Source organism: Cynocephalus volans, chromosome 5, assembly GCF_027409185.1.
Source record: "Cynocephalus volans isolate mCynVol1 chromosome 5, mCynVol1.pri, whole genome shotgun sequence".
NCBI lineage: Eukaryota > Metazoa > Chordata > Mammalia > Dermoptera > Cynocephalidae > Cynocephalus > Cynocephalus volans.
Genome location: NC_084464.1, coordinates 124,450,285 through 124,464,085, shown reverse-complemented (window position 1 = coordinate 124,464,085; position 13,801 = coordinate 124,450,285). Strand labels below are relative to the sequence as shown.

General features: G+C 31.7%; 1 protein-coding gene across 15 annotated transcripts in view; it reads left to right on the top strand.

Annotated features, from left to right (window-relative positions):
• The window catches only part of TRDN (triadin), a 387,419-nt gene that overhangs the window by 235,105 nt on the left and 138,513 nt on the right, over positions 1–13,801 (top strand). For 13 of the 15 annotated variants that reach the window (XM_063096118.1, XM_063096115.1, XM_063096120.1 and 10 more), the window contains exons 14-19: positions 676–705; positions 6,063–6,092; positions 6,831–6,848; positions 10,160–10,192; positions 10,309–10,335; positions 12,406–12,432. In XM_063096118.1, the coding sequence (XP_062952188.1) occupies positions 676–705; positions 6,063–6,092; positions 6,831–6,848; positions 10,160–10,192; positions 10,309–10,335; positions 12,406–12,432 (165 nt within the window). The remainder of the gene's footprint in view (positions 1–675; positions 706–6,062; positions 6,093–6,830; positions 6,849–10,159; positions 10,193–10,308; positions 10,336–12,405; positions 12,433–13,801) is intronic. The other 2 variants (XM_063096113.1, XM_063096117.1) reach the window with 2 other exon arrangements.

The window sequence follows — 13,801 nt, the reverse complement described above, 5'->3', positions numbered from 1 at the left end:
TTCTAGTGATACCCACAGGCTACAACCTGGATCCAGAATTAGATTCATGATCCAGAAATAGTTGAATACCACCACCAAGGAAATAAGAATTCAAAAGTGATTAAAGTGTTTTGTGCCTTTTTCTCTGTGCAAAAGATGGCATAAATTTGCTAGTAGTAGGATGGGTTAGGTATTCATTCTCCCTTCCTGTAATAAGACATTTTATACACGGTTATTATAAATGCAGATGTAGACTGCACTCTGGTATATAATTCCCCAGGAACTAGGCACAGATAATTTGTGGAATTTCACCTCCATTTTTTTGTTTTGATAGATCCAGTCATAGTCTGTTTGTTATGGCCTTGTAGAAATGATTGTGTTTTTTTCAACCATAACATTTTAAAACCTAAAATGAACTTATACTAAACACTTACTTATAAATTTGACTTCTTGTCTATGTAACTCAATACCGTTTATTCTTTTTTCTTTTTTGCTATGTGCTTATTTTTGAGTTAAAAAATCTTCATATGAAATATTATTTTTAGATTATACTCATTACAGATTTGGATGGATTAATTAGTTCATAGGTGACCACTGAATTTATGAGTACATGGGATATGTTCTTATATTTTGATGAGAATTCTGAAGAATTCCCATTTAATATGTTTTAACACTATTTTCTTTTCATTTTTTCAGCAGCAGCTAAAAAAGATGAAAAGAAGGAAGGTATGTTTATGGAAAATCCCACTGTGCTTTTTGTGAGAACAATTTACCAGTATTTAGAGTTGCATTTTGGCTGTTATCCTGCCTATATTCCCTTTGGATAACTGGATCTATTACATGCATACATTCTGCATGAATGCACTTTTTCCATCTCACCTCACACAAAAGGGTAAGCTACTTTTTAAAGTAATTTTAATCTAGTCTTTCTCAAGACATAAGGGATAAAACATAGCCTCTCAAAATCTTAGGCCTCCTACTCTGTTGGCAGTTTTATCAAATTTCAAAAATATGTAAAATATCTATGTTCTTCAATATTAACTCCAGATACCTTTGACACAAACAACTAATGTTACTTTGCTCTGTTAAGCTGCAAATAATTTATACCCCATCTCCTGCACACTACCTCCCTTTTTCAGGATGCCATGATATGGGGTAAAATATATCATATTGTCAAATAAAAATTGCACTGGGTGGAATTAAACAGACAAGGAAGACTTGATTCAAGACTATTGCAATAGAGGTCAAATTTATTAATAGAGGTGAGAAATTGAACTCAATTCCACTAAGGGTAAAAGCCTGAAAAATTTTAAGTACCAGGGAAGTACTGGAAGACACAGAGTTGGGAGGTGGTCAGTGTGATTAGTCCATCTGTGTTTCCTAATTGGCCCTTACCAAAGTTAGGCTCCTACGCTCCCACAGAGAATGGAAGTTAGGAATGCCATCTTTTTAGGTGATTACATTTCAAAGGTATGGCTCCCATGTCCTTGTGAAAGACATTTCTGGGTTGTAGAAGTTTTATATCTTGAAGGGGAAGAGGAAGAATTTGCAATTACAAGTTTTCTAAAGTAAATGCTCTAAGAAAAGGGAGAACATGGGCCAATAGTCCAGAAGAAACCTCTTTAAAGTTGAGTCAAGTTTAGCTGAGGGGAACATTAAGGCTATCTTGGTGGCTGTGATTCTGTTTAGAGAGATGTTTCTAATGCACACTCTGACAACACATGGACAAGGTCTCTACCACTGTTTATTAATCTAGGCTTATTTTCTTAGTAAAAATAACATGTAGATATAAGAAATTACTCCTAATTTTGGAAATAACAATTGTGTTCTAATTAGTGTTCATATGATCTGAGAAGAAAATGAGAAAACAAGTATTATATTTTATATTTAGTATCATAATTTTACATAATCATGATAGATTGGGAGTCACATTCTGAATCTGTTAAACAGAAAACTGAGTCAATAAACATGACAAGGAAAATAATTTTAGCTGGTTATTATTTGTTCAAAGAGCAAAGTCATAGTATGATAATAAAAACAACTAGGACACATGAATATGTTTCTTATTAAGAGATTGAAATCAATATTAATTTCTCATATATACATAGCAAACCTTTTCAGTGTATTTTATGAATTACACAATTTGTATTATAAATACTTCAGTGAGTAGACAGAGGTGTTATAAGAATAAACAAATAGTAAATATCTGGCACGGTTTTTGACAGACAGTATGTCCACAGAAATGTTAATTTTTCATTCACTATTCCTTCTTAGAAATAAAGAACAATGTATTATTTGATTCAGGTCAAGGAGTAATATGAATAGTTATTTTTTAATTCATTGGCATTCAAACCAATGTTCTAGGACTTCAGAATTGAGATCTGAAGAGAAATCATTCTGCAAAACAAAGTAGAATGTCTGGCATTAAAACTGAATAAAGATTTTCATTAGGCAAGTTGCACAGAGTAGGTAGGTTACTTCGTTACCAGCATTAGTGTACTACCAGAGAGTTAAATTTTCCCTTCAATATAAATTGGTTTTTCATTTTCCTCTGGCATCACTTACGAACGTGATAGACCATGTCTCATACATGTCTAATGATGAACGAGTGATGCACTGATCACATTGCAAACACATCACTGATTTTAAATCACAGGTGCTGGGGGCCTTGATGTTCTTAATAAAAGACTGTTGCTCAGATTATTGGGCAGATGGTCTTCAAGGAAATGTATTCACCAAGTAAGCCTTTATAATTTTTGTAAACTGTTTCAGCAAAGAGTGCTGAGGGTACATAATGAAGTTTAATAGCTTGAGTATTACGGCTAGTACTAATAGCTCTTCAGGGTCAGGATGTGATCTTTCAACTCCAAGCATTATATTTTTCAGTTGCTCAGATACTTTACTTGTATATGGGTTTTGCTCTGTTGACTCCTAACCAAAAGACAGCTTTATCATGACATTTTGAGTAAATTTCACTATAGCCTTCAGTTCTTACAGCAAATATACTGAACCTTTTAAAGACCTGTTTGATTAGATCATGACTTGTTATTTTTTACATTTCTACTTCATGAAATGTTTTCCTTTATCTCAACAAGGCTGTTGTTTACCTGACCCTGGACTTCATATATGTTTTATTTTATCTCGGTACAATTGATATGTCATCTAATATATTATTGATTCTTATTACTAGAGAGAAGGAAAGCAGATTAAAAATAACAGACATTTCCTAGATGCATATATTGTAGTGAGATTTGCACACCTACCCCATGCCATCCTCTAGTCAGAGAATGCAGGGGTCAGAAATGATCTTGTCCTAATTTGCCATGTCTTTTCCTCTGTCAGTCCCAAAGTTCTTCCAAGCTTTATCTTCAATTTTATTCCTGAATGACCATGTGCTCTCCATAACCTTTCTGCTTTCAATATTGGCTATATTCTGGGCTCAAAAGATTGCACAGTAGAATCAAATGACTACTTCTGCAGGCAGAGCTTCTACTTCAGTAGACTGGTATCAAACTGATGAATAATGCACAATGGATGTTGAACTATACATTTCGTACCATCGGCTGTTGTGCTGTAAGAATCTATGTCTTAAACATAAGTGGCCACTGCATATTATTAATATATAAGGAGGCATATGACAAAATGATGCTCATCATGATCTTATATGAAACTGTGTTTTGTAACATTTTTCTGTATATTTGAATCACTTGCCTACCCAATTAGAATAGTTACTCATGAAGGGAATGACTGAGAAATTGCTTCAAAGCACTTATGCTTTAGATTGCAAATTTAGCCTACTCAGTGATAGTTCCTGATGAGAAACTGAATAGCAAGAAGACTTTTAGATTGGTTTTCAGGGTAGGGATTAATTAGAAAAATCTAGTCTAAAATCCTTTTTACTATATCATACTGGACACAATAGTGTTTAATAAATGTTTACTGAATAAATAAATGTTTTGTGCCAGGGACCTATTATTTTCAAAATCAAGGTTTGTTTTTCCCTTGAATGTGAAACATATTGCTATTACAGAAAAATTAGAAATTTAGAAAGAAGATAAATGAAACCTCACATAATTTCTTAATCTGTTCACAGCTACCATTAGTATGTTGGCATATTTTCTTCTAATCTTTTTTCACATGTATGTTCACATGCACACAAAGAGTCATTTTATGCTATGCTTTTATTTTTTATTTCATTTTATTCAATTATGTTATTTAGCTAATATTTTCCCTGATTCTGATGTAATTTGCAAAAACATTTTAATGACTGTGTATTTTTCTGTTGTGTGAATATATCATCAATTCTTCAACAATTCTACTATTTAGAGGGTAGTATTTAGTGTTTCTATTATTTTAGAAATGTAAAACAATGTGATGAAAAAAGCATCTTTCTACATATATTTTTATAAAAATTTTACATTTTTCTCTATGAATTTCTAGACATGGAATTACTACATCAAAGATCATGTTCATTTTTATAACTTTCTGCATTCTTTCTCAACTTACTTTCCTAAAATGTGTTTTTACTTTATACTTCTATGGAAGTGGGTTGTTACTTTCACCAAACTGTTACCAGCATTGGTTATCATTTTTTTCATAAAACAACTTCATTGACCATCTAACTGCCTTTTCTGACTAGACACAGAGTACCTTGTCATGTTCAAACCTTTTAAGTCTGTTACTTCATCATGAAAGTAAAATCATAACACCAACACATTACTGTGAGGCACACAAATCCATGAACTTGCCAATTAAGTACTGAATGTCTACTGGTCTAGGTTCTAAGCAAGGTAATTGTCAGCCAGAAAGCAGTTTATGTAGCTTTTGCCTGTATCAATTCATAGTTCATTGTTATGGTTCTAATTTTAGTAACAGAGAATTTAGAAATTAAATTGCAGATGAGGCAAAAGAAAGGACAAAGAAGATAAGAAATAAAATATCCTAAGAAAAAAATTAAGCTAAGGTGCTTCCACTATAAAATAAATGAGGTAAAAAAAACTCTCCTTTTTTTCTTTTTCTTTTTTTTCCTGAGTGACAGGATCAGAGAGTTTCATGGCTTAAATAATGAAAAATGATAATTTCTCAGATATAGGCTGAACACCATCTATTAAAAATAGAATTGATGTTTGTGAACTGCTAAATACACATTACTATATAGCAGTTATAAATATGATGTGTTCATCAGTAACCTAGAGCCAACATCAATGTTTCTTCTCTGTTACAAAAGAAATAATTGAACATGGAATTCTATTCTGCTATAAAAAAGAATGAAATACTGCCATTTGCAACAACATGGATGCACTTAGAGAAAATTATATTAAGTGAAACAAGTCAGGCACAGAAAGAGAAATACCGCATGTTCTCACTTATTTGTGGGAGCTAAAAATAAATAAATAAATAAACATACAAACAAATAAAGGGGGGGGAGAAGACACAACAATCACAACAATTCCTTGAACTTGTTAAGACAGTGAACAGATATGATGTAGTGGGTGAAGGGGAGAGAGGGAGAGGGGAAAGAGGAATGGGTAAAGGGTCATGAAAATCACCAACAAAGTGTACTGAGAAGTTAAAATAAAAATAAATAAATTTAACTTAATTTAATTTTAAAATGAAAAAAAAGAAATCATTGAACATCTGTATTGAAGGCATGTTGATTATTCAAACAGAGCACAGTGCAGCTCACCTACACTGTCTTAGGTTGAAAAAATGAAGAAATTATATACTAACTTCATCGACCACAATCCATCTTTATGAACAGAGATCATGTATTTGCTCAGTTTTATTTTCTATTAAAAAGTCATTAACTTTTATAGGTACAACGGAATCTCTGTGCAAATTATATATGGATTTTTAAAATATTTTTTCTATATTTCACTGTTTCTCACCTCTTGCCTCTAATACTCATCTTCTCAAAAACAGAATGTTTCTCCTTAAGCCTCATATTTTAGAAATATATCATGCACTCAATCCATTTCGTTGGAAATTATTTTAGTGTTTATAGAAATTTTGTTGTGAGCTGTAATCAGTTGTTGATTTATTATATTATATGTTTTATCAGCAATTTACTTTTGTGTTTTTAGATTCCAAGAAAACAAAAAAAACGGCAGAAGGTACTGGAAGTATTTCATTTTACTGTCTTATATTTGATGAACCCTACAACAGCATTCTTTCTTCAATGATTAACATAGAAGAAAAAACTATATATAGGTTAGAGGCGAGAGAAAAAAGATTAAGATCGAGAGAGAGAGAGTGTGAGAGAATGAGGCAAATCGTTTCAGACAATACTGCTGTGAGCAATATTTGGCAGTAATAAAAAATAAATACTGCATATGTTTACCTTTCACAGTAATTGTTTTCAAAGCAATGCTTGCATGACAAGAAATTGAGTAATGTTCAGTATCAATCATTTATTTTACTAGAAAGCATGCATTCAATTAATTTTGGATACAGCAGCATCAATTAGGAGCTAAATCATTTTTAAGTCTTGAATAGAATCATAACTCATTTGGCAAGTATACCTGTGTCTTCTGGACGTGCTCACATGTGTTTATGTGTACAATGCTTTTATGTGTTCACATGTGTTTGTTTAAGAAAACTACCAGGTATAAATAATTTTAAAAGGTTAAGCAGTATAGTCATAGATTAATTTGTTGTCAAATACTGTGTTTCAATCAAATTACAGAAACACATACAATGATCAGCAATACCCCAAAGCAACACTCACTGTGAAATTTAAAGAGAGAAAATGGAGGGTTGGAAAAATTAGTCTAATCAATGGGTTTGGTATTAAATTTTTTCTTTAAAAGTTTTAAGAGCAATGGTTTTTCTGTTTATATTTCTTCCAACAGAACAACCCAAGGGAAAAAGTAAGGAAATGCGTATGAAGTGTATTTGTGTACATTTTTTTTCTCCTTACTGCTATTATAGTCCTGCTGGTATAATTTAGAACTTCTGTTTTGAATCTCTTTTTTCTGTGCGTTATGCATGTGAACTCTGCTATTCTTTGTCAGAATGAAAGAATACACAACCTGAAAGGTCCGAGTGCACTGAAAAACATAGCAATCATTCTTACAGCCGTTTTGCAAACCCATGCAATCATCTAATAATACAATCCACAGTGTTGTACCAAAAAATATGAGTGCATTCCATTAAACCAAACTGTCTTGTGTTTGTGTAAATGTAGTCCTTGTAATCTCCTTAGTTCTTAGTCCTCAGGAAAGACTAAATAGTAGTTCTTTTCCAAGCTAGTTTTACAACCTATTTCCTATTATCTTTCTTTTCATAATCCATAAATATTTCAGCATGTTTACGTGATATATGACATTTTGTACATAATATTGTTTTCCCCCTATTGGCACTGTGAACTCTGTGTGGAGCACTGCTTGGGATCTGTATCCTAAGCATCAGCCACTGTTGCTTTAACACACTATTAAAGCTGTTTACTAACTCTTCAATAAAAATCTCAATGCCTTGAGGTTGTATGTTTTACAAATATATGCTGTCCTCTGAAGAAAATAGGATATACTTAACAAATGAAAACAAGCAACCCCCCAAACCCCCAACTTAACCCTACTCAATTGGCCGTTAAATAAATCAGCACATTTCCAGGAATGTAGAGATTTTAGGATTCCAATGATGTAAAAAAGAAGTTTGAAAATATACACCAATTTTTGAAAATATTTATGTGTGTTTTGGATCTGCAAAATGTTAGGACATTGAGACATTCTGTGTCAGGAAAATGCTCTAAGATGTCCTGTGGAGAGAATCATGAAATTATACTACAAATCAGCCAGGGGGAGCAGTCTATGTATAGAGAACTACATGTTCATTCAGTGCCAGATTTATGTGCGTGCACAGCTGCTAAAGGCTGGCACAGGGATACAGAAGCCACTCTGTAAACCATTGCAGCAGCAGGAAAATGCAAGATAACTAGAGACTTGAAAATGGTATTAAAAATATATATATATATTATTTAATATGGTCATTGCATCAATCTCTCAATTGTACAATTAATATTATATATTATATATATACACATACATACATACATATATATATATATATATATATATATATATATATATATATATATATATATATATATATATATATATATATATATATATAACCTTAAGGCCCTCCCTTGATTGCAGTCTATATGATTTAAAAGTTCCTGCAGATACACTGCAGCTCCTTGGCAATCTTCAGGGCACTGATGTATTTAATAAATAAACATGGTTCCCAGGAATTCATTTTATCGTCCAACTACTACCTTCATTGAGAAGGTCTGTGGATTGTGACTTGGGCAGTAAGAAATAATTTTCTTCAGAATTAATTGTCTTCAAATTAGTTTATTTGCTCCAATGTATCATCTAAACTTGCTTTTATTATTGTTATTGTTGTGTCTTTGAATTTGTTTGATTTATATTTTTTATCTTCAAGATTGCTTCATTCATTTACACACTCTGACCCTATACTTCTACTTTTGCTTCTACTTTTCTACTTATCATAACTTAAAATATTTTTTTCCCTCAGTTTAAAAATAAACCATAGTAAAGGAAACAGGATAAAGAGTACATGGGATTTTCCTGTACGTTTTGCATATCCCTGTGATCTATCATTTTTTTTTTCAAAATAAAACAACTTAAAAAATCAAGCAAGGGCATGATTTTTGCTGTCCCAATAAAACTGAAGGGTAAATTAATTCATGTTTATTAAGATAATTCAATACTTACATCCTGAACTATCCCCATATAATAAACTTTTTTGAGAGCCTTTTCTTGCATATTGTTCTAAATTAGCACAGGAATTTTTCTGCTTACTTGATGGCTTTCTGATAAGATTGGGAGGCCTTTATTTTGACTTTCAATATCACATATTGCTAGTGTTCAATTTTTATGCATAACTGAATCTGCTTCTGTTTACTTTTTTAAACTGTCATTATTTTACAAATTTCTTAGAAATGGTTTACAATTGGAACTTTGGTTCAGAAGTAAACTAAACAATATGTTTAATTTCTCTCATTAGCCAGACAACATTTGGTAATCTTCTTCCTATGCTTAATTTTATCTAAGTCACCTAAATTTCTTCCTTTTGACCTGCATCACTTGGTCAAGCCAATTATTTTATTTGTTTTACTGCCTGCATGCTACCTTGGAAGTGGATAAGTTGCTCATTATACCTGCATAACCAGAAGCCTAATAAACAAAATTGTACAATTGAGAGATTGATGCAATGACCGTAGAAGATTCTATGGCACTTTATGTTTCTGAAATGTATTTCATAGAATTCTTTCAGCATAAACTATTCTAGTCTTCAAAATCTATTCATTAAATAAAACTTCAAAAAAAATTCTCCATTTTAACAAGTAATAATGTATCTATGTTAAAGCATTTCTCTAAAAATCTTTTAAATTAATTTGACAAGCTTGTCAAGACAAGATAAATAATAGGAAAGTAGATAATAGCACTTCATATAAAATTAGTACTTATTATAGTGTAAATGTGAGCTTAACTTGAGGCCAGAATAATGCTTCATCTCATATAATGTTGACAAAAGTAGGTTCTTAAAAAAAAAAAAAAAAAAATCCTACTATCTAAGGAGGACTCCATAAGAAGCATTTGTCCTAAAAACAAGGCAAATGTGCTTTGCTTCTCCCTGAAACTTCTTAGTCTATTTTAGTCTTTAACCTGCTTCAACAAAGATTTTATCTTAGCTTAAGAAATCTCTCTTCAATATAAGAAGACCCTTAGAAGAGGAAACCCACATGAAATTTGTCAGTGTTCATCTTTCTGGCAATTATTTTAAAACAGCTGCAGTAATATTCTTTGTGCTTTTTTATCCCAAATTTATTTTATGTTCATCTAATATGACAGCAAATTTAATTTTCTTCCAATCTTTATGGATTATATTTTACTTTTCGGGTTTATTATTCATGAAAAATTTAAATTCCCCTAATATTTATAGTATTTTGATGCTGCTCTGTGAGAGAACGCCCAAGGAAAATGGAAGGAAATAATTATTTTAAGGACATTTCTCAATCTTATTCTTTTCATGGCAGTTATCAGTTGTTGCAATCCAGCATCAGTACATGCATGTTTCTTCATATTAAAACAATTAAGTTACAACACATAAAATTGGAATAGTAAATAACAATTACAATAATACTATGTTTCAGGACAGGAAAAGAAAGAAAAACATGTGGAACCAGGTAACTGTTTTTAAATTCCTCTATCCTCTTATTTCATATTATTTAATTTTCAATTGAATACTGAATTGCAACTAGATGACATGGAATGTTGATTTTTCTTTTCTTGTTTGATTCAGCAAAGTCACCAAAGAAAGAACACACAGGTGAGTAACACTGGTGTTGTTGGACTCTTCTTGCCAGATGTTCAATGTTTATTAATGCTGTAGTCTCAGACAGGTGGAAGCAGAAAAGATGGTAAAGGGCAAGAAATCCTTCCATCTTAATGGTCTTTTTTTCCCAAGTTCTTGACATAGACTTAACATCAATGCAGTTTTAGAAAATTAAAACCAAATAATATGTTACACCCTTGCTACTCAATATGCGTTTTGTGAACTAGCAGCATTAGGATCAACTAACAGGTTGTCTGAAATGCAGAATCTTTGGCCCCACCTCAGACCTACTGAATCAGAATGTGCAACTTCAGAAGATCTCCAGTAGATTCATCTGTGCAGTGTTTGAGAAACACTGTTTCACAGTTTTAGTATAAACAAAACAAAACAAGAACAGAACACTTTCTATAGATGTGCTTCATATTGCTTTGCTTTAAAAATATAAAGTATTCAATTTCAGTAAATACTTTCTTCCTATTCATAATGATACTTAAAAACATTTCTTGAGTGCTTTGGGGAGTTGCAGTCAGAGTAGAGGTAGATTTTGCTCTCAATATATTTGCATTCTAACAAGAAAACAAATTAGATTGAGAGTCAAACAACCAACAAAAACAATCAACGAAAACCACAAGTGCATTTGGTGTGGATTCCAAGTTGTTTTCTTACAGTTTTCTAGCATTTAACTGCCCAATTAGTCATTTCAAATGAAAATTTCTGAAACTTTTTCTAAAATATCACCTGTTGGTTTTGCCTGGCTAACTTCTACTCAAAGAGTTTCACTGAGTTTTTTGTTTGTTGTGGGAGTATGTGAAGACAGTCATAGCCTCACAATGTTCATTAATCATTTCTCTCATGTCATTGGCTTTAAATGGAAATAGCATTTACTCAATGTATGTGTATAACCATGCAAATATAGCTGACCTATAGTCCCACCCCTGCCACAAGCCACAGCAAAACACAGGTTGAAGACACATTTCTTATTTTTTCCCCAAGTTTGTGAAATTTCCTTAGACAACCCAAATTAGTTTAGATGTCTCTCCAACCAATTTCCACAGCATCACTTTCTTACCTTTATAATAGCACTTAACACACTGTTATAATATTACCTTTTCCTTTTTCCACTTTAAATATGGAATAGAAATTAAAGAATAGAGAATTTGTTTTATCTCTCTTTTCCCAGATAATACCAGTCACACACTAGGCAGTTGATAATGGTTTATCAGGTGAAATAAGAAACATCAAATAGAATAATCACTTTAAAAAAAAATTGACAACTGAATGACCCCTATAAACTACGAGATGAAATAATCACATATTTCACCATTTCACATTAACAGTCATACTCTAGCCTTTGGGAAGGAATGTTTTGTCTGCTTTACAGAGAGCAACCTTTTTGTTAAGGGTGCATTCCCGCAGTGGGCCATAACACACATTCTCACTTATGCCCATATGCAAAAAGCTAAAATAGAGCATACATCATAGAGACATGGAGAGACATACACAATGACTATTGGGGTAACCAATTTTAAGAGTCTCAACAGCTAAATATCACTGATCAATATTGAACCTGACAAAATGCACCAATTTAAATTGCTTGAAATCGTCATCTGTTCATTTCAGGGTGTCGTTACAGTGTAGCAACTTAGCAGTAATTAGCTGTATTTTAAAAATTGAAAACATTGTATCAAGTACATTCATTATTTTCATATTATTTTATAAACTTTGAGGAACATACATTTACCTGCATGTAAAAACAACCAGATCCTTAGATAATTTAAAATGGGAACAAAACGGATGAGTCATGAATGAGCATCTGTGTTGGGAGAAGGTGTATGAGTACCAAACAAAAAGTATCTGTGGTTCAAGGAGCATATTCAGAGTACCTCAGAGACAACGGCAGGGTGTTGTATTTTCTCTCTCTCAGACCTATTTTTTTTTCTTTTTTTAGTTATCAAGATCATACATACAGTCTTTCAGACAACTAAAATAACCTTAAAATTATTTTGGAAAGAAATAAGTAGACTTGTTATTAATGTGGACCTTATTATTTCTTGTCATTAACAGCTCCAAGTGAAAAACAAGTAAAAGCAAGTATGTCAAACAAAACTTTTTAAAAAGAGCATATTTTAGCAGCTTACTCATTTGAGTTTTCTGCTATAGATACTGCTAATGCTAATTTTTGATGCTGGTTTACCAAATGTTTCTTGGTGCAATTATTTGTTGTGTTGAAATAATATGCAAAATTGGTCATCCCTGCCTTTTTTTGTGTGAATTCATTCTTATTAAAATTTATCTTAGAGCTTTCATTTGTAGATGTTAATTTGTCCAGGTCTAACCCTGTTTTGAATTGTTTGTATTTTTGTTTCCCATTTTGTAGAATAAGTTATCTCTTCTGTTTCTTAAACACATCACACTTGATTATCCTAATGATTAATCACTTGATCAAACCAGTAGGCAACATAGCCTACTGCAAAAGTCATGTCTTTAGTTAAATGTAGCCCACAACATTAAAGAATAGAGAATATTTTTTATCTCTTTATTTCCAGATAATGCCAGTCACACAGTGGGCACTTGATAATGGCTTATTGGATGAAATAAGAAATGTATGTTATAATTGTAATGACAAACTGCTATTGTAATGTCATAATTTCCTTTTTAAGCTTTGTATTCTCAGTTTATGAAATATTGACTGATAACCATAACATACCACGACATTCATATCAATGTTAGCTTTGACAATATGCTTAGAGAGAAATGCTCATTTCTTTGTTGGTGTATCTCAATCTGATGAAGTCCTGACAGATTGTCATTAGTGAAAATTATTTTAATCATATTGGCAAGTACTTGATTTTAGGAAAAAATAGGTTTAGCTTCTCTAAGCTTTGTATTTAGGATTTATGGTCAAATCTCTGTTCTATGCATGATAAAAATGTTTATATTTTTCTTTTGAGTTCGAGGTGCATAAATATTGATAACAATACTAGTCCTTAAAACAAATGTATGTTTTACATAGTGCCAGTTTTTCGACATAGAATATATCATTGGTGGATATATCAGCGAATAATCGGAAAATATATTAAGTAACTTGGTGAGAAAGTCTTTTTATTAATATAAAAGAATTGTAGTTGGAGGTGTTCACATTGACATTGAGGACTTTAAAAGAGAAGTTTAACATGAATCTAAAATTCTATTTGTATTTCCATGAAAAATTTTAGTTGAATATAAAGCTGATTGGAGCTCTATATTATAGAGTCTTTAGTATGTTAACACTCAGACTGTAGAAATGCATAATCAAGAAAATATATAAAACAAAACTGGTAATTTTGCAGCACTGGTAGAGGACTTTAGATTGAAGATTACTCTGAAAATGAACATTATCTTCCTAGAAAAATGTGACATATTGATAAAAATATTCATTTGTAATAAAAAAATATATATAAATTCTGCTATCTATGAAACA